The 22,007-nt window shown below is 40.5% G+C and overlaps 1 protein-coding gene across 2 annotated transcripts in view; it reads left to right on the top strand.

The window, feature by feature from the left end:
• Window positions 1-22,007, top strand: part of stpg2 (sperm-tail PG-rich repeat containing 2) — a 591,496-nt gene that overhangs the window by 256,511 nt on the left and 312,978 nt on the right. For both annotated transcript variants that reach the window (XM_059965434.1, XM_059965433.1), the window contains exons 8-9: window positions 348-507; window positions 18,730-18,887. In XM_059965434.1, the coding sequence (XP_059821417.1) occupies window positions 348-507; window positions 18,730-18,887 (318 nt within the window). The remainder of the gene's footprint in view (window positions 1-347; window positions 508-18,729; window positions 18,888-22,007) is intronic.

The raw sequence follows: 22,007 nt of genomic DNA, 5'->3' as shown, positions 1-22,007 counted from the left end.
TGTAAAAGACTTTAAACTTAGTCCTTTTAACCTGAAAAACATATCATTTGCTGGGCTGTGATCTGAATTTGATCCTTTTAAGTTGATCATCGAGGTGCTGAACTGAACCAGCGATAGGGCTGAATAAACTGATTTTCACTTCATCGATTTTTTTATCAACAGTTAAACTGCCAGCCATATGATATCTGTAATTGCCTGACTGTCTTCCCATTTGTCAATGTGGAAATTTCTCTACTTTATTTTTGTTACCTCCCACATTTTGTATCTGCAGATTTTTTAGGCCTTGGACAATTTAATATGGTGGCAACTGCAACACAGCTGGTAATTTTTTCTCTCTATCACACCAGAGGTTTCTATCAGAGAAGTCGATCACCCCAGCTCCTGGATCATATGATGATCCACGTACAGCTCTACAGACCCTGAAGAGGATCTCGACAAAGGGTAACAGCCCTTTTGGTCACAATGCAGTAAGGTTCGCAGAGGGTCTACGGACAGTCAGTGAACCAGGTCAGTAGCCACACTCAGAAGGAAGGTTTGAATTTGTTTCTTTCATCAGTGATTTAAAAATGATCCAGTTTAAAGTTGAGTTTATTCTCATATGCACAAGTACATGTATGCACGGGTGCAATGCAAAACTTGCAGCAGGCATATGGCATTATATAAGCAGCATTCACAAGAAAAGAATACATTAAACACAAATTAAACAGAATTTTTACAAGAAAGAACACAACTAGAACAAAGAAACAACAAGGTTCATTTTAAGACCATAGGACCATTAGTTATAGGAGCCAAATTAGGCCATTTAGTCCATGAAGTCTGCTCTGCCGTTTCATCGTGGCTGATCCTTTTTCCCTTTCAGCCCCAATCTCCTGCCTTTTCTCCCTCCCCACATCCTTTCATTACCCTGACTAATTAAAAATCTATCAATCTCTGCCTTAAGTATGCCCAATGACTTGGAACAAATTCTGCAGATTCATCACTCTCTAGGTAATAAATTCCTCCTCATCTCTGTTCTAAAAGGCCAACCCTCTACTTTGAGCATGTGTCTTCAGGTCATAGACTCTCATACCATAAGAATCATCTCAACCTGCAAATTAACCTTTAGGGAATCCTGCACAAGGACTCCCAAACCCCTTTGTACCTCTGATTTTTGAAGTTTCTTTCCATTTAAAAAATAGACTACCTCTCCAGCATGGCTTTCCAGCTGTCCAATATACACTCTTGCCTCTCTTCTACACTTTATGTAGCTAATGAAACTTTTGGTATCCTCTTTAATATTATTGACTAGCATACGTACGTATTCCATCTCTACCTTATATGCCCTCTCTTTGGCTTTTACGTTGGCTTTGACTTCTCTTGTTAGCCACTGTAGTGTCATCTTTCCTTTAAAATACTTTTTCCTTATGAGAATAGGTTGAGTGAGCTCGGACTTTTCTCACTGGAGCGACGGAGGATGAGAGGTGACCTGATAGAGGTACGTAAAATGAGAGGCTTTGATTGTGTGTATCGCCAGAGGCTTTTTCCCAGCGCTAAAATGGCTAACATGAGGGGGCATAGTTTTAAGGTGCTTAAAGTATGGGGATACAAGGGGGATGTCAGAGGCAAATTTTTCCAAGCAGAGAGTGGTTTTTGTGTGGAATGCACTACCAGTGACAGTGGTAGAGGTGGATTCAATAGACTCTTAGATAGGTATATGGAGCTTAGAAAAATAGAGGGCTATGTGCTAGTGAAATTCTAGGCAGCTTCTGGAGTAGGTTACATGGTCAACACAACACTGTGGGCCGAAGGGCCTGTAATGTGCTACAGATTTCATTGTTTCTATGTTCCCTCTTGGGATGTATTGATCCTGTGCCTTCCAAATTGCTTCCAGAACCTCAATCCATTGCTACTCTGCCATCATCCCTGCCAGTGTTCATTTCCAAATAATTTTGGCCAGCTCCACTCTCATGCCTCTGTAATTCTCTTTACTCCATTATAATACTGTTACATCTGACTTTAGCTTCTCCTTCTCAGATTGCAGCGTGAATTCTATCATATTATGATCACATTTTCCCTAAGAGCTCACTTACTTTAAGCTCTCTAATCAATTCTGGTTCATTGTACAACACCTAATCCAGAATAGCTGGACCCCTTTTGGGCTCAACTATGAGCTGCTCTAAAAACACATCTTATGCGCATTCTAGAAACCCCCCTCTCGGGATCCAGCACCAACCTGATTTTCCCAATCTGCCTGCATGTTGAAATGCCTTTTTGCCATGCATTTTCCTTCTCCTGTTGTAATTTGTAGACCACATCCTTATCACTGTTTGGGGGTCTCTACAAAACTCTCATCAGGGTCTTTTTACCCTTGTAGCTCCTTAGCTCTACCACAACGATTCGACACCTTCCAAACCTATGTCACCTCTTTCTAATGATTTGATTTCCTTTTTCACCAACAGAGCCACGCCTCCCCCATGCACACCTGCCTGTCCTTTCAATTCAATGTGTATCCGTAGATGTTAAGCTCCCAGCTATGATATTCTTTCTGACATGATTTAAGTAATGCTCATAACGTCATAAATGGCAATCTGTAACTGTGCTACAAGTTCATCTACCTTATTCCGTATGCTGCGTCCATTCAAATATTACACATTCAGTTCTGTATTCAATCTTTTTGATATTGTCAGCCTTTTACATTGCAGCTCATCCTGTTGACTGCAATTTTGCCCTATCTTCAGCCTCTCCTGGCTAGCAGTCTCATTACACACTATTTTTGTTTGTAAACTATCTGATTATCAACACAATCACTTTGGTTCCCATCCCCCTGCCAAATTTGTTTAAACCCTCCTGAACAACACTAGCAAGCTTGCCTGTAAGGATATTGGTCCTCTTTGGGTTCAAGTGTACGTACCTTCTCCAGAAAAGATCCAAATGATCCATAAACCTGCACCAGTTCCTCAGCCATGCATTCACCTGCCAAATCATTCTATTCTTACCTTGACTGATGCATGGGATGGGCAGCAATCCAAAGATTATTACCCTGGAGATCCTGTTTTTCATTTTTCTACCTAAATTCTCTCTTCAGGATCTCTTCACCTTTTCTACCCATACTATTGGTACCAATATGTACCAAAACTTCTGGCTGCTCACCTTCCCCCTTTAGAATGCCGTGGACCTGATCTGAGACATCCTTGAACTCTGGCAACATACCATTGGGCTGTCTTTATCGTACCCACAGAACTTTGTGTCTGTTCCTCTGACTGTGGAATCTCCTATCACCACTGCAGTCCTCTTCACCGCTCTACTTTTCTGAGCCTCAGCACCAGACTCAGTGACAGAGACCCGGTCACGGAGGCTCTCCCGGTAGGCCATCCCCCTCAACAGTATCTGAAGTGGTATATTTATTACTGAGGAGAATGGCTACCAGTGAACTCTGCACTGGCTGTGCATTTCCATTCCTTCTCCTGACAGTCACCCAGTCACCTGTCTTCTGCAACGTAGGGGTGACTACCTCCCTGTAGCTCCTGTCTATCACTTCATCATTCTCCCGTTTGAACCAAAGGTCATTGAGCTGCAGCTCCAGTTATTAAACATGTTCTCTGAAGAGTGCACTTGATGTATCTGTGTTATCCAGGAGACAGGAAGTCTCCTAGAATTCCCACCTCTCACACATGGTATAAAACACTGCCCCTGGAGCCATTCTTTCTAGACTACTACACCCTAACAGATGAGGAATGAAGAGTTCAGAAGAAAAAGAGGAACTTACCAGATACTTTACCTCACTCAAGCCCGATCTCGCCAAAGCCACTCTAAACATGGGCACACTCACAACAATGTTCACGCCAAGAAGGGCTGCTCTGTTTGCACTTGCATTATTTTTATTTGCCCTTTCTAATGAATCCTGCTCAGTGATTGGTCACAGTCTAACTCTGAAAAGCTGCCGAGAAGTTCTGCTTTTTGAATCTTGAATGCGGACCTGATTGAAAAGGTAGCTCTCTTCATGCATTCCTGCTCAGCAATTGGTTGTAGTCCTGCTCACTTTTAGTGCAAAGTGATCGAAGAGGTTACTGTGTTGCTAATCTGTAGTGATTAGGGCCGTGCAGATTGATCCAAGAACCAAATGGCTGAAGGGAAGTAGCTGTTTTTGAACCTGGTGGTGTGGGACTTTAGGCTTCTGAAGGTAGCTGTGAAAAAGATGACTCGGCTCGGATAATTGGGATCTTTGATGATAGATGTTGCCTTCTTGGGACAGTCCTCCATGTAGTACTATCAATTATAAGGAGGGATGAGCCCCTGATAGATTGGGTGGAGTCCACTACTCTCTGTAGCTTCGTAAGTTCCTGTGCATTCAAATTGTCATACCAGACCAAGATGCAATTATTCATGGTCTGATGATTTACCAGTCATAATTGAACTAAACCTCTCTCAAGAATAAGTTAAGTTCATGAATAACTTGATAAACACTGTTTTGGATCTAGTTTAGTATTTGATTCTATTGGGATTCTTCATGGAACATGTATATCTGATATGGAATTAAGAATATTCATTTGAACCACAAGGTTGGGCTGACATTGCAGATTGCTTATCATGGAACTGAACGGTGCAACTGCCAGGATCCTTACATTACTCTGCATTCAATGAAAAAGAATAGCCAATTCCTAATGGCCCAAGTGTTATTGAGGACAGACATAATTGTAGTTCTGAAAGGATACTGTTTCAGTCATATCAATAAAATCTTGTCCAGTTCCCTTACTTTACTTTGCTGATCTTTAAACTTTGAACTTTGATCTGTAAATATCAGCAGATTTCACAGTTGTTAGTATTTAAAACCTTCTACAATAGCTTATTCTGTATTGTATTAAAAAATCTGCTGACAGAATAGGTCAGTTCTTAAACCGGTATATCTTTTAGTATAATAGGGTGTCAATTAGAATTTCTGAGTGAGGGAAAGCATTGTTGGGAGCTGGAGATTGGTGCTAAATATAAGGAGTGAGAGGTGAGAAATTTGTCTTTGGTTGCTAGTGGTAAACTCATACAGACTACTCAATTATTTCAATTTGTAGATACCCATTTTTACTTAAGACAACCTGATGCAAGAATTCACACACTTAATTTCCATGCACAACAGAATATTAGCAGAATACTTGTGGTAGGAAAGATGTTAGAGGGGCAAATGGAACTAGCTTACCCCTTGACTGTTAATTTTCTTCATAAATGTTGCCTGGCCCACAAAGTTCCTCCAGCACTTTGTGTATTGACATTTCTGTCAATAAGGAAACATTAGGCTAAAGGGCCTGTGTCTGTGCTGTATGACTCCATGACTCAAGCTTCAGGATCAAGATTTAACACTTATGTTTATTTATTATATGTACATTGAAACGTAGAGTGAATTGCGTCAATCACATCAACAGCCAGTACATCCAAGGGTATGCTGATGGCAGCCTGTATGTATTGGCACTTATTCCAAAGTTAACATAGTATATACACACAATGCTTGGCATAGCAACATAGAACACAACAAATAACAAAATAACAACAACAAAACTAGCTCCCTTCCCTCTCCCCGCCACCCAACACACATACATAGTCTTCTAACCACAACATAGTTCGTATTCTAAGACCATAAGACCTTGAGATATAGGAGTAGAGTTAGGCTACTGGGCCCATCATATCTGCTCTGCCATTCAACCATGGCTGATTTATTATTCCTCAAAATCCCATTCTCCTGCCTTTTCCCTGTAACCTCTGATGCCCTGGCTAATCAAGAACCTATTTATCTCTCCCTTAAATGCACCCAATGACTTCCACTGCTGCTCATGGCAACAAATTCCACAGATTTACCACCCTGTGACTAAAGTAATTTCTTCATATCTCTGTTCTAAATGGACGTCCTTCAATCCCGAAGTTTTGTCCTCAACTCCCCTACCAGGGGAAATAACTTTGCCATATCTAATCTGTTCAGGCCTTTTAACATTTGGAATGTTTCTGTGAAAACCCCCCTCATTCTCCTGAACTCTAGGGAATACAACCCAAGAGCTGCCAGATGTATCTCATTCGGTAACTCTTTCATTCCTGGACTCTCCAATGTCAGTATATCCTTTCTAAAATAAGGAGCCCAAAACTGCACACAATACTCCCAAGTGTGGTCTCATGAGTGCCTTATAGAGCCTCAACATCACATCCCTGCACTTATATTCTATACCTTTAGAAATGAATGCCAACATTGCATTCGCCTTCTTCACCACTGACTCATTCTGGAGGTTAACCTTTAGGGTATCCTGCACAAGGACTCCCAAGTCCCTTTGCATCTCTGCATTTTTAATTCTCTCCCCATCTAAATAATAGTCTGCCTGTTTATTTCTTCCACCAAAGTACATGACCATACACTTTCTAACATTGTACTTAATTTGACACTTCTTTGCCCATTTCACTAAACTATCTAAGTATCTCTGCAGGCTGTCTGTTTCCTCAACACTGCCCACTCCTCCACCTATCTTTGTACCATCGGCAGACTTAGCCACAAATCCATTAACCCCATAGTCCAAGTCATTGACATATATCATAAAAAGCAACAGTCCCAACTTTGACCCCTGTGGAACTCTACTGGTAACTGGCAGAGTAGGATCCCTTTATTCCCACTCTCTGTTTTCTGCTGATCAGCCAATTCTTCACCCATGCTAGTAGCTCCCTTGTAATTCCATGGGCTCTTATCTTGCTAAACAGCCTCAGGTGCGGCATCTTGTCAAAGGCCTTCTGAAAATCCAAATCCACCATATCTACTGCATCTCCTTTGTCTACCCTGCTTGTAATTTCTTCAAAAAATTGCATTATGTTTGTCAGGCAGGATCTCCCTATCAGGAAACCATGCTGGCGTTGGCCTATCTTGTCATGCGCCTCCAGGTACTCCGTAATCTCATCCCTAACAATCAATTCCAACAACTTCCCAACCACTGATGTCAGGCTAACAGGTTTATAGTTTCCTTTCTGCTGCCTCCCACCCTTCCTAAATAGCGGAGTAAAATTTGCAATTTTCCAGTCATCTGGTACAATACCAGAATCTATTGATTCTTGAAAGATCATTGTTAATGCCTCCGCAATCTCTCTAGCTACTTCCTTCAGAACCCAAGGGTGCATTTCATCAGGTCCAGTAGATTTATCCACCCTGAAACCATTAAGCTTCCTGAGCACCTTCTCAGTCATAATTTTCACTGCACATACTTCACTTCCCTGACACTCTTGAATGTCCGGTATACTGCAGATATCTTCCACTGTGAAGACTAATGCAAAATACACATTCAGTTCCTCTGTCATCTCTGTGTCACTCATTACAATATCTCCAGCATTATTTTCTATTGGTCCTATATCTACCCTGAACTATCTTTTACCCTTTAAGTACTTACAAAAAGCCCCACTATAAATATACTCAATGACTTGACATCCACAGCTGTCTCTGGCAATGATTCCGCAGACACACTACCCTCTGGCCAAAGAAATTCCTTCTCCTCTCTGTTCCAAAAGTTTGTCCCTCTATTCTGAGGCTGGACCCTCTAGTCCTAGACTCACCTACTATAGGAAATATACTCTTCACATCCACTTCAACTAGGTCTTTCAATATTTGATAGGTTTCAATGAGATTGCCTTTCATTCTTCTAAACTCCAGTGAGTACAGGCCTAGAGCCATCAAGCACCCCTCGTACATAAACCCCTTCGTTCTGAGAATCATTTTCGTGAACTTCCTTTGAACCCTCCCCAATGTTAGCTCATTCTTTCTTAGGTATGGGACCCAAAACTACTAACAATACTTCGAGAGTCCTCATCAGTGCCTTTTAAATCCTTAGTATTACATGCTTGTTTTTATATTCTAGTAGTCTCAAAATGAATGCTAACATTACATTTGCCTTCCTTACCACTGACTCAACTTGCAAGTTAACCTTTAGGGAATCCTGCACAAGCAATCCCAAGTTCCTTTGCATCTTTGATTTTTTGAATTTTGTCCCCATTTAGAAAATAGTCTACGTTTTATTTCTTCTATTGAAGTACATGACCAGACACTTCCCTACACTGTATTCCATCTGCCCGTTCTCCCAATATGTCCCTTCTGCAGACTCTCTGCTTTCTCAACACGACTTGCCCCTCTAACTATCTTTGTGTCGTCTACAACCTTGGCCACATCAATTCTATCATACAAATTGTTGACATATAATGTGAAAAGAAGTGGTCCCAATACCAACACTTGTGGAACACCTTTTGTCACTGACAGCCAACTAGAAAAGACCTTCTTTATTCTGCCAGTCAACCAATCTTCTATCCACGCTAGTATCTTTCCTGTAATACAATGGGCTTGTCTTTGGCCTCCAGTCACTAGTGTACACGGACTTGGACAGGGACTCATAGGTGTTGGGCCTCTGACTATCCCAGCAGGCTCTCAGAGATTCACACACTTGAGGCATCAGCCAACAGGTCTCAACCTATGGATCTCTGATTTGCTCCTTGGGCCTCAGTCCTTTGCATGGACCTCAGGACCTGCCTCAAAGTCTGAACTCTATGAAAACGGGACCCCCAAACACCAGACCTCAACACTCTGGCCTCGCCAATTTGTGAATCTAGTTCTTCGGACCTCGTTCTTCCTGCATGCATGCATGGAACTCTGTCTTTGGAACCTGTTGACAACTCACTGTCTCTGGTAGAGCCATCAGCCTTCATCCATGCTGGTCTGTTGACTGGACATTCCTGTCTGGCCTGTGGATATCCTACGTCTATTGTCAAATTTCATTATATATATCAGTGAAATTGCACATGATTTTGATTCTGATTCTGATTATTGCGTCACTGTCCTTGGTCCTGTCCTCTAATTTCTCTAATTCCCCTACAACCCTGTCCCTAAAATCCTAACCTGACCCCTAACTCTCCACTGTGCCTGCAACTGTATCCTCACAAACCTAAAAAAATCCACCAAAAAACGACTGAAATTGAGTCATGACCTCAAGGAGGTCATAGCTTGGCGCCATCTTGACTCTAGACAATCTACTATCTCTAATACTATAAACTAATGACAATATTTTACAATTCCAATAAATTTATTTGTGCTTGCTGCATGGAACTATTAAGTAGGTAAGTGGGTAAATTGGTTTATTATTGTCACATTTACCAGGTTATAATGAAAAACTGTCATGCATACCGTTCATACAGATCAATTTATATCAACTGCACATTAAGGTGGTACAAGGCTAAAACAATAACAAAATGCAGAATAAAGTGTTACAGTTATGGAGAAAGTGCAGTGCAGGCAGATGATAGGATGAAAAGCTATAATGAGGGAGATTGTGAGGTCAAGATAGCATACCAAGGAACCAGTCAATAGTCTTATAACTGTAGGATGAATGCTGTCTTTTAAACTCATGGTATGTGCTTTCAGGTTTTTTTTATCTTCTGCTTGATGGGAGGGAAAAGAAGAGAGAATGTCTGGGGTCAGTGGCATCTTTGATTATTTTAGCTGCTCCATTGAAAAAATAGGAAGTGTAGACAGCGTTGATCATTGAAATGCTAGTTTCTGTGATGTGCCAGGCTGTGGCCATAGCTTTGCTATTTCTTATGGTCTTAGTCAAAACAGTTGCCATATCAAACAGTGATGCATCTGGATAGGATAACCTGTGTTCTCAATTATGGTTCCATTGTAGTAGAATGTTTGGGAGGTGTATACACCAATATATCTGATCCAGTATCAAAGCCATTCTGATGAGGGGTCTGAACTTGTTTTCTGTACCTTAAAGTTCACTTTAGTCCTTCCCAGGTTTTGAGAATCCCTGTGGAATTCAATTTAAAATTTGATCAAAACAAAAAATGCTGAAATAATCAGCAGGTCAGGCAGCATCTGTGAAGTAAAACAGTTGACGTTTGAGGTTAGGGACCTTCATCCAAGAATTCTCAAGAAGTCCAACATGCTTCGGAGCAAAGCAGCCCACTGATAGGAATAAAGCAAACAGTACTAGAAATACCCAGCCGATTAGGCAGCACCTATGATGAGGGAATCAAATTTAGTGTTTTAGGTTGGAGACCCATTGCCAAGGGCTTGAACGGTACCCCATCACCGTTCTAAATGTTCAATCATTCTACCACATTGGCTGTAGTGTGTACCATCTACAAACACACGCAGCTCTTCCGAAACCTGTGATCTCTTCCGACAAGAAGGACTGGAACAGCAGGCAAAGGCAACACCACAACTTATAGGTTCCCTTCCAAGTTAAAGACCATTTAACATATTTATATATTATTTATTATTTGGAGATACAGCGTGGATCAGGCCCTCCTGCTCTTCATGCTGGACCGCCAAGCAAACCACCAATTTAACCCTAGCCCAATCACCAGACAATTTACAACAACTTACTAATCTCCTAACCAGTGCATCTTTGGATTGTGGGGGGACACCAGAGCACCCAGAGGAAACCTACGTGCACATGGGAAAGAATGTACAAACTTGCTTACAGAGGACATTGAAATTGAACTCTGAATTCTAATGTCCTGAGCTGTACTAGCACTACGCTAGTACATATGCTAGTCATTCCTCCTGTGGCCATCAAACTTTACTCCTCCCTCGGAGTGTCAGACACCCTGAGCCAATAGGCTAGTTCTGGACTTATTTCCACTTGGGAATAATTTACTTATTATCATTTAATTATTTATGGTTTTATATTGCTATATTTCTACACTGTTCTTGGTTGGTGCGACTGTAACAAAACCCAGTTTCCCACGGGATCAATAAAATATCTGTCTGTCTGTCTAACCACTAGGCTACAGTAATGCCCTGTGGTAGTAATGGTTGGTTGGTCATTTATTGTAATTTTAACTCCCTCTGCAACAGCACCACAGGACCATTCAACAGCAGGACTGCCATCTTCCCTCTCCTCCTCCTTCCTCCTCCCTGCACTTTCTCAAAGGCAAAGAGGGATGGGTTATTCATTTTGGCTTTTGCAGTGATGTCCAAGTACTGAAAATGAATGAATAATAAGAAGTATAAACTGACTGGTGGGTGCTAGTGACCATAAAGACAATGCTGAGTGATGTTGCCGCAAGCTGAAGTATTAGGTGAGGTGATCAGCAGATGGATAGTAAGGAATTTCTTAAAGAAGTAGAGAAGGAATTCTAGGGTTTGTGGCTGAAGGGAGATCCAATGATGGAACTATTTCTTATGTTCTTAAGAAAAGTGGAGAATGGAGAACAGGCTGGAATTGGAGAGGCTTAGCGTTATCGGAGAGTTGTTGTACTCTTTTAGACATCAGGCAGGAGTTGAGATATGTAGGCAATGGATTTGCTATGCTCAGAGAACTCTGGGGAAACTCATTTCTGGAGTTTTGTGAAGCTTATGTAAGCAAAGAATAGGCAGGATTCCTCATGCCAGCTTGCTACTGTCATTGTTGCATCTGAGATCCAAGACATTGTTCTCTGATTCCTGATTGACTCTTCTCATTTCATTGTGTTTTGGTATTTGGACATTACCAGTAAGGCTGGCATTTATTACCCATCCTTAATTCTCTTGAGAAAGTAGTGATGAGTTACTTTCTTTATAGCCACAAATGTTCTTTTGTAGGTGCTCTCAATATGCCACGGGAAGGGTTTTCAAAAATTCAGATCCTGTGTTGATGCTCAACAAGTTTTTTTTTATCAGTGCATCATAGTAAGCATCTGGGCAGGTGCATGATGGCTTGCTATGGCAACTAGTCTATCCATGACCACAAGAATTTGTTGAGAGTTGTGGATACAGCCCAATCCATCATGAAAATCAGCCTCCCCTCCATGGACTCTGTACAATTACGGCTGCCTCAGGAAAGCAGCCAAACTAGTCAATGATCCATTCCATCCCAGTTATTCTCTTTTAGAACATAGAAAACCTAGTGCACAATATAGGCCCTTCGGCCCACAAAGCTATGCCAGACATGCCCTTACCTTAGAAATTACCTAGGCTTACCCATAGCTCTCTATTTTCCTAAGCTCCATGTACCTATTAAGGAGTCTCTTAAAAGACATTATTGTTTCTGCCTCCACCACTACTGCTGGCAGCCCATTCCATGCACTCACTACTCTTTGAGTAAAAGACTTACCCTTGACATCTTCTCTGTACCTGCTTCCAAGCACCTTAAAACTATGCCTTCTCCTGCTAGCCAAATCAGCCCTGGGAAAAAGCATCTGACTATCCACACAGTCAATGCCTGTCATCCTCTTGTACACATCCACACGATCTTCTCCCTCTTCCCTTTGGGTAGAAAATACAATAGCTTGAAAGGACACAACCTGAGGTTCAAAGACAGCTTCTATCTCACTGTTATAAGATTCTGATCTCTTGACTTCACAGTCTACCTTGTCATGACTCTTGCACCTTATTGTCTTCTTACTTTCTCTGTAACTGTAACATTATATTCTGCATCCTATAATTGCTTTTTACTTGTACTACCTTAATGTACTTATGTTTTGAAATGATCTTAATCAATGGTGCAAAGCTAGGTTTTGTGACAATATAAACTAATTCCAGTCCCAACAATGGAAGATAGTGATGTGTTTCCAAGTCGAGAAGGCATGTGAATTGAAGAAGTATTTTCTGCTGTCTCTGTCCTTTGTGGTGGTAGAGATTATGGATGTGAAAGATGTTGGAGTAGCAGACCTGATTGTCTTGTTGAGGCAAATGGATGGCAGCTCAACACACTTGATCACGTACGTTTTCTATATGGCACTGCTTCCATGAGAACTAGCTTTTCCATTAGCTAGTCAGCAAATAAAATACATTTGCTGACAAAAAAAAATCGAGGAATAAGGCAAGCAGTTCACCCAACTTTGTTATGAACACTTAAAGCACAGCTCTGATTGGACATTATTCTAGCATATAACACTTTCTTCTTCTTCTTCGGCTGTCCATCAATTTCGATGTTGACTGAGGCCTGGGCAAGGTTGTATGGAAGACTGGCAGTTGCCCATGCTGCAAGTCTCCCCTCTCTACGCCACCGATGTCCAAGGGAAGGGCACTAGGCCGATCCAACTTGGCACCGGTGTCATTGCAGAGCAATGTGTGGTGAAGTGCCTTGCTCAAGGACACAACACGCTACCTTAGCTGAGGCTTGAACTAGCAACCTTCAGATCACTAGACCACCGCCTTAGCTACTTGGCCAAGTGCCAACACATGACCTGCCATCAACCTTGCCTGCCATTGGTCAGCCAACTTGCCCATCCCCATGGGTCCCACATTCTCATTGGTCAATTGCAAAGCTATTAAAAGTGTTCTTTAAATTAATACATGTATTACAATGATCAGCTTTCCTCTCCTTGTTTCATCTTTGTGTAACTAGCAAACAAAAAAAGTTCAAAGATTTTTAACAGTAGCATCAAATGGTTGTAAAACAGAAAGCCAAGCTTCAGTAATGATGCATTTGGGACTAAAGGTGAGTCCCAGAGTTTTAAGGGAAGAGGAATTAAGTCCACGGTGATTGTTTTTATTGACTGACTCATGGAACAAATTGTGTTTAAACCAAGGGAGTTAAAATGCTGAAGTATTGAAATTCCCATTATGTTGTCTGACTCTTACAGCAGAATGCTAATCTTTATACTTTGTGTTAAGTACTTCCATTCTCGCTGATTTTCTCTCTGATACATTGAACCATAATGAAGAATTGTTAGCAAAGGTTCAGACAACAGAAGTGATGGAACATTAAATGCTAATGATTATTAGTAATTGATTTTTCTTTTGTTCAATCATTTCTACTTTTCTAAAGTATGGCCCTCAATGTCTGTTAGAAAGCTTCTGCCATTGAAATCAGGGCATATTTAGCTTAATGCTAGAATTACTTGTACCGTTGACAGTTGAAAAAATATGTAGTTTCAGGCTAAGTACCACTAATGGTCATAAGATGAATATTTGAGATCACATTGGCAATTATTGACTGCTACTAGTCAAACCTACTTCCTCAGAATTACTAGCTAATTTCTGCTGGAATTTAGATTTTAGAATATATTTAAATCTTATATCCATCCCACAATGTGAAGGAGTAAAAATCTTTGCATTATGGCTCCATTGCAATGTACAGACATGTGAATTTGTAAGTCTAATGGCTTGTAGAAAGAAGCTGTTCCATTGCGTGTTGGTCCTGGCTTTAATGCTGCGATAGCATTTGCCAGGCGGAAGCAGCTGAAACAGTTTATGGTTGGGGTGACTGGTGTCCCCAATGATCTTCCAGGCCTTCTTTCTGCACCTGCTGCTATAAATATTCTCAGTAGAGGGAAGTTCACATCCACAGTAGCGTTGGGCTGCACTGCTCTGCACTGCACTGCCCAGCGATCAAGGTTGGTGCATTTCCCGTACCAGGCGGTGATAGAGCCAGTCAGGATGCTCTCAATTGTGCCTCTGTAGAAGGTATTGATGATTTGGGGGCCTATGCTGAACTTCTCAGTCGCTTGAGCTAGAAGAGACGCTGATGTGCTTTTTTTGCCACAAAGCCGTTGTGTACAGTCCAGGTGAGATCATCTGTAATGTGTGTACCGAGGAACTTGAAACTACTCACCCTCTTAACTGCAGACCCATTGATAATGATCAGGCTGAGCTTCTCTCCATTCCTCCTGTAATTCACAGACAGACAGACAGACATACTTCATTGATCCCGAGGGAAATTGGGTTTTGTTACAGTCGCACCAACCAAGAATAGTGTAGAAATATAGCAATATAAAACCATAAATAATTAAATAATAATAATAATCATCTTTCTTTCTAAATCTTTTTATTAATATTAGTAATATGGACAGAATACAAATGATATATTGATAAAGAAATTACCAGCATACAAATTCCATTACAGATGAAAAAAAACATACATAATAGTTACAATATAAATATATAAATATATTGTAACAATAGTTACAATATAAATGAGTTTACCAAGACATAAGCCATATGTAAACATGGTAAGTCTAAATATTTCATAATATATGATATAAAGAAAACAGAAAAAAGAAATAAAAAAAATTAAAAAAATAATAATGATAAGTAAATTATGACAAGTGGAAATGAGTCCAGGACCAGCCTATTGGCTCAGGGTGTCTGACCCTCCGAGGGAGGAGTTGTAAAGTTTGATGGCCACAGGCAGGAATGAGTATCAGCTCTTTTGTTTTTTTGACATTGAGGGAGAGGTTGTTATCCTGGGACCACTGTGTCAGGGTGTTAACCTCTCCCCTGTCTCATTTCTGCTAGAAATAAGGCCGATCAAAGTCGTGTCATCTGCGAATTTGATCAGCAGATTGGAGCTGTGTGTGGCAGTACAGTCGTGGGTGTAAAGGGAGTAGAGAAAGGGACTCAGAACACAACCCTGGGAAGGCATCTGTGTTGAGGGTCAGAGGGGCAGAGGTGAGGGATCCCAACCTTATCACTTGTCGGTGATCTGATAGAGGAAGTCTAGGATCCAGCTGCTCAAGGCAGGGTACATGCCAAGGTCTCTGAGCTTCCTGTCAAATCTGGAGGGAATTTTGGTGTTGAATGCTGAACTACAGTCCAGGAACAGCATTCTAACATATGCATCTCTCTTCTCCAGGTGAGTGAGGACGGTGGGTAGTGCTGTGGCTATGGTGTCATCAGTAGATTGGTTCCATCAGTAGGTGAATTGTAGGAGGCCTAGTATGCTGCAGATGTAGTCTTTAACTAGCCTTTCAAAGCATTTCCTTATAATTGAGGTGAGTGCGACAGGGTGCCCATTGTTCAGGCATGCTATCTTGGTTTTCTTAAGTACAGGGACAATGATGGACAGTTTGAAACAGGAGGGCACTACTCACTGGGAGATGGAGAGATTAAAAATATCCGTAAACCCCCCAGCCAGCTGTTCAGCACAAACACGCCCTGGGATGCCATCCGGCTCCGTTGCCTTGTGGCCGTTGACACTTTGGAATGTTCTCGGAGATGACCAAGGTGCAGATCTCGTCGGTGGCTCTCCTTGGGGGTTCAGTCCTATCAACCTCAAATAGAGTGTAAAAAACACTTCGCTTGTCCAGGAGTGAGGCTGCAATGTTGGCTGTATGGCTGCGTTTCCCTTTGAAGTCCACAATGGTGTGCAGTCCTTGCCATATGCTGCATGTGTCATTGTAACTGAGTTGTGACTGGATTTTGTCCCTGTGTTGCCGTTTTGCCACCTTGATGGCTCTACACACATCATAGTGGCATCTCTTGAGCTCCTGTTGATCTCCGGAGGCAAAGGCTTTATCCCTTGCACTGAGAGCAACGTGCACTGAACATCCAAGGCTTCTGGTTTGGAATTCATGGATGAGAAATATATGTCTTAGTGCTGATTACTGCTCCTGTCCAATGTTCCCTCTAATTTTTGTTACAGCTATGCAGACCAACCATCACTCTGAGCAGGAAATTTTTAGATGGCTTGTAAACTGCACGGCACTTCAAGTGTTTCTTTTTGTAATATGTATATGATGAATATTTAGAATGAAAATTGAAAAAACCACATACTCTGGGACATTTATGTATTTGGCCACCTGTATTTGAACTTCTTGCACAGGATGCATAGAAGCATTAAATTTACTTGCTAAGGTAATCTTATCAACTGCTACTTTGATCATATCAGAGTTAGATTTATTTTACGCATCTTTTTTCCCTCTTCAACGCTTTTGGAGTTTCAGTTAGCTTGTGCTAAATTCCACATTTCTTCTGGTTGTCTAATTTGGTGGCTGCATCAATATGATATCTCTGGTTAAGATATGATTTTAAGTAATCTAATGTCTATTCTTCCCATTTTTCCCACTACTAAACTTTCCCTTAACTTTCAGCTCCACACAATGGTGCATACAGCATCACCAGTATCTTGATAATGTAAATATATGGGCAATTTTAATTTTTTTTGATGTGAAGACAGTAGTTCAGTATCTACAAATTGCAAAAGCCATTCTACCTTGAATTTCATACAAGCTTTGTTCTTCAAAGCATTTAACTCTCCTTCTGCTTTTCTTTAAAATATCCTTAGGATACTAAAAATAATAATAATTATTATTTGAAAAATTATCAAGGTAAGTTGAAAATTTTATAATTTACATAAAATAACCACAGTCAAGCAAACAATTTTATACAAACAATTTTTTACCTTGGTCTAACAAATATTTTAAATTAAAAATATATTAGATTATGACTATTTACCAAAAAGTCAGAATATAGAATTTTCACATCATAAAATAAACCATAACTCACACACACAAGACAAAGGAGCAGAAGTAGGCCATTTGGTCCTTGAATACAAATACAACTCATAATACAAATAAATTATGTCGGGCAGTCGAAACAACTGACAGGCACAATGCAGAAGTAAAATATTTGACGAGCAAGGATTGATGTTTTCAATGGGCCGGCGGTTTATTAACAATGAGCTACAAACTTCCATTCTGTGTATATTGTTATAATTTGTAACTGTGTTGCAACATGAAATACTGACAATGTAAATATATTGAAGCTCTAAAATGTTTAATAGCAAAGTTTGTGGTACATGTATTATTTAGAAAATTTATTTGTTTAATAGTGCAGGCAATTAAACACATAATTAATTGCAGGGGTATTTCACACTTATATTAACATAGAATTAAAAACTATGTTAGCATAATTTCAAAATTACGTTAATATCATGTAAAAGAAAATTCCAGTTGCATGGCAACAAAAGCTATGTGCACGGGAGCATTTCTCTTACTGTGCGGCCGTGCATCTGCACAGCTTAGAGAGAAAAGTGTCCTGTCTGAATGAGTTGATTTATCACCAGTTATGAGCACCAAGAAATGTTATGAGAATACTGGTATGTAATAACTGAAAGAATATGAACGTGGCAATCTAGTGAATAAGTTAACAAACAAGCAGCCAGAGTTTGGACTGTTGATTGAGAGGTGATTTGAATCCCATTGGGAATCTGGGAAAATTAAATTCAAGTAATTAAATAAATAGGGAATTTAAAAAGAAGTTCAAAGTAACTTTATTATCAAAGTGCATTTATGTCAACTTATACAACCCTGAAATTTGTTTTCTTGCGTGCCAGGAAACTGATAGAATCAATGAAATTCTGCATCCAACAGGACAGGCAAGCAAAAAACAAGAAACTGTGCGAATACAAAAGAAAAAAATAATAAATAAATGATCAATAAATTTAAGTTCATTTAAATAATGGTTGCCATGAAACTACAGTATTGTTGTAATGATCTATTAGGAAAGGAAATCCCCTGTTCTTATGTAATTTCATGTATATGTGACTTCAGAACCATCGATACAGTTAACTCTTGGTGAACCAAAATGCCCATTTCTATGCTAAATGATTCTATGAATTTTAACTGTCTTTTCAGTTCAAGGGAAAATTATAATAGGCATTAAACACAGCCTTTTCCAGCAATAATTATATCTTGTGAATAGATAAAAGAAAATCCTTTAAATTTATGCTTGGCACTTTGGTTAATTGACCATCTAGCAAATCAAAAGTTTCAACAGGTGATATCTCACAAGAAAGTATGTTATTTCAATTGCGCTAAACTAATATTGTCATGGATCATTCATACTGCCCAAATTAGCATTGAAATTAAGTCAGTATCGAAATCAATGTCCTAAATATTGACATTATAAATAATTGAGTATTCCGATTTTGAAACTTAGATTCTGTTGCTGCAGGAGAGACTACTTGATTAATCATAACTGTTGACCATTTTACAGGGGTTTCTAAAATGTCCAAAATATAATAGAGTTTCTGATTCCAACAGGTCCAGGAACCTACAATATCACTAACCACACCCTTGCTCAGGAAAGCCAGAAGAAAGCTGCTTTAGAGATTTCAGTGAGAGGAGGATTTGGATCTACAGTTCCTCGTTTGCATCCCATTGAAACAAAACAAGCTGCTCCAGGACCAGCTGATTATAAGGTAATAGCTGAGAGTTTAATGCCTGTGCATGGCAAAATACCTGGGTAGATCTTACAATTTGTTTAATAGTGCAGGCAATTAAAACACTGATTTATTTTGAACAAGTTGACTGACCTCTAGTTCCCTGGCTTGCCCTTGCTCCCTTTTTATAAAAGTAAACTAGAACATTAGACACCTTCCATGCTTAGGGAACTTTACCAGTTGTTAATGATGATGCAAATATCTCTGTAAGGGCCTCCAGAATTTTCTCTTCAGCCTCCCACAAAATCCAAGGATAAACTCGGGGAATTTGTCCAGCTTAATACACTGTAAGTCTGCAAATACTTCTTTCGTGATCCTCCAAGACATCTCCTTTGTTTTCCTTATCTCTTGAACCACCATGATTTTCTCTTCAATTAAACACTGAGGAGAAATATTTGTTAAAATCCCAGTCATCTCCTGTGGCACAAGACATGGGTGGTCGCTAGTTCTATGTGATCATTAGTTGGTTTATTCTACTTTGTGTTCGTTCTTTCTATTTTATCCTCTGTTAAAGTTGCCCAGTTGAAAATATTGAATGAAAGAAGTATTCTACTTGTTTTAACTCTGCACTGGATTTTAGAAAAATTCTTCAAGGATACATTTGAAGTGTAGTATAGTTGGTGCTGGAGGAGAAATTGGAACTTGGGCCAGTTTTGAAGTGTAACTACTGCTTTAGTGCAGGACACAGAGCGGTCAGTTTACACACTGTAAAATCCCATAAACGGCTTGGGGCTGAGTGATAAATAAAAGTCTGGGTATCAGATGAAATGGACTGCTTGTCATGTGATACCTCATCACTACATAGAGTCCTTAGGACCCGATGGAACACTCGGTTTTTTTCATCTGCAGTCTTTTAGTAAAACCTTTGGAATTGTCCTCCTGAATACTTCACTGTTACTTTATGGGTGTTTCCTATAACTTTGGCAAGGCTCAGCAGCATGCTTCTGTAATTGGTAATTGGTTTATTATCGTCTTGTATACTGAGAAACGGTGAAAAGTTTTGTTTTCCCTGTCATCCATAAAGGTCACCAAGACATTAGTATACTGAGGTAGCATAAAGGGAAAAACAATAACAAAATGCAGAATATAGTGTTAGTTATACAAAAAGTGCAGTGCAAATAGACAATAAGGTAAAAGGGCCATGATGTGGTAGGCTATAACAGCAAGATTTCATCTTTATCATATAGGAGGTCCATTCTAGAGTCTTATAACAGTGCTGTCTTTTGGTATATATGTCCTCAAACTTTTTCATCATTTCCTCAGTGGACTTGGGGAGAGGAGAGAATGACCGGGTTGGAAGAACTTGCGATGAACATGCACTCATGCAAAGCCATCTTCCATGTTTTCAAAATCCTATCAACTCTGTGTCTTTGGTCAATGATTCTCTCTCTAAAACCTTTTTCACTAACTTGTGGTTTTGCTGACACTCTCCATCCTCTCATTGAATTCAGCCTTAATGACGTTGAATTCTAGTCTGCTCATTTTCCAGCATCTCTTGGATTCCAAACTTGACTCCCATCAAGCATTGAGGCAATTTTAATATGGGGCTGGTTGCAACAGACAGTAATAGAAACCACTTCCTTCCCTCACAGTAACCTGTTCACAATAACAATAAACCCACTGTCTGGAACAGCTGTTAATGAACAGTCCACCAGTCTAAAAATTACCCTGGAATAAGAATCAGTAGGGATATGGTGATCACCTTACTGATAGATGTGTCCCTGTTCTTGCACTGGGTCCTTGCTGTATTTTTATATATTTAAGATCTGGATCTAATGAAGCCCAGACTAAGGATAACAGCCACAATTATCCATCAAAAGCAAGAGCTCTGCACGATGCAAGTTTTGAAAACTTCAGCTTAGTTTCAATCTCAAAAATAATAGTATTAATGGACTATTCAATGTTGTTGGAGTCACCTTTGACTTGAAACCTAACAGGACCAGATCAGGACCTGTAGGTCATTTTCCAAGATAGGTATCACCCTGATTTGGAATTATTCTGTTCATTTATTATCACCAGGGAAGTCCTAGAATAAATCTTGGAACTCCCGACACACTGGCACTCTGGAAAATGGACTGCCTTTCAAAGTGGATTAGGGATTGGTAATAAATCAATATATATATCCCGATATCTTCCCTGAGCAAATTAAGTATATGTCAGTACCTCCAGCTGAACTTTGTCTTTTTGTGTGTTCTTCCCCTAGCTGTCAGTCTGTGGTTTTGTATTGCCATATGCTGCTGTTTGTTTTCATGCCCCATGTGCTCCTGTCTCAGCCTCTGCTCTACTCCGGCCCCTGTATTACTGAGTACACTGCCTCTCACCTGTTTCTCATTATTACTTGTTTTGCTGCCACTTCTGTCTCATTGTGCTCCACCTATCATCTGCCTTGCTGTTTATTGCTCAGTGTATTTCAGTCCTGTGTTTTCACCTGTTTGTTGCCAGATTGTGTCAGTGAATTTTCTTGAGCCTTTCCAGCATTTGTGTCTGTACTCTGTCTGAATATCGACTCTGCTTGCTTCCCGGTTCTGGTTTTTGCATTTCACTTGATGTTTTGATCTCTGCCTGAACTTTGACACTGACTTTGTTTGCACCTCGGGATTTGTGACTCAATTAATATCACTGTGTGCACAGTACTGGGCCTGCGATTGGATCCCTGCTCCAATGTCCTGATAGGATAATCTGGTGAGTATGGATTCAGCAGATCCCAGTCATCTGAGAGCTGCCCTTTAACAACAGGGAGTGATGCTGGGGAGACACCAGAACCAGCTGGACTCCATACTCAGGGCAGTGGAGTTGCCTTCTGCCAATGTAGCCGATCTTGTGGCCCAGACTCAGTCACTCCAGCTGTCCCAGAGCGCCCATCAAAATTCTGCGACTGCATCTTCTGCCCCGCCCTCCACGTCCTCACTCACTCCTCCTGTCCAAGAGCCCCGTCTGCCTCCTCCAGGAAAGTACTCAGGTGAGCCTGGTACCCGCCTCTCTTTTCTTTCCCGGTGCACCCTCATTTTAGAATTGCAACCAGCAACCTTTCTGACTGATCGAGCCAAAGTGGCCTGCGTCATCACTCAACTGACCGGTTGGGCGAAGGAATGGGGAACA

Source organism: Hypanus sabinus, chromosome 3 (assembly GCF_030144855.1).
Source record: "Hypanus sabinus isolate sHypSab1 chromosome 3, sHypSab1.hap1, whole genome shotgun sequence".
NCBI lineage: Eukaryota > Metazoa > Chordata > Chondrichthyes > Myliobatiformes > Dasyatidae > Hypanus > Hypanus sabinus.
The sequence above is the reverse complement of the archived record's forward strand: the minus strand, read 5'-3'. Positions and strand labels throughout refer to the sequence as shown.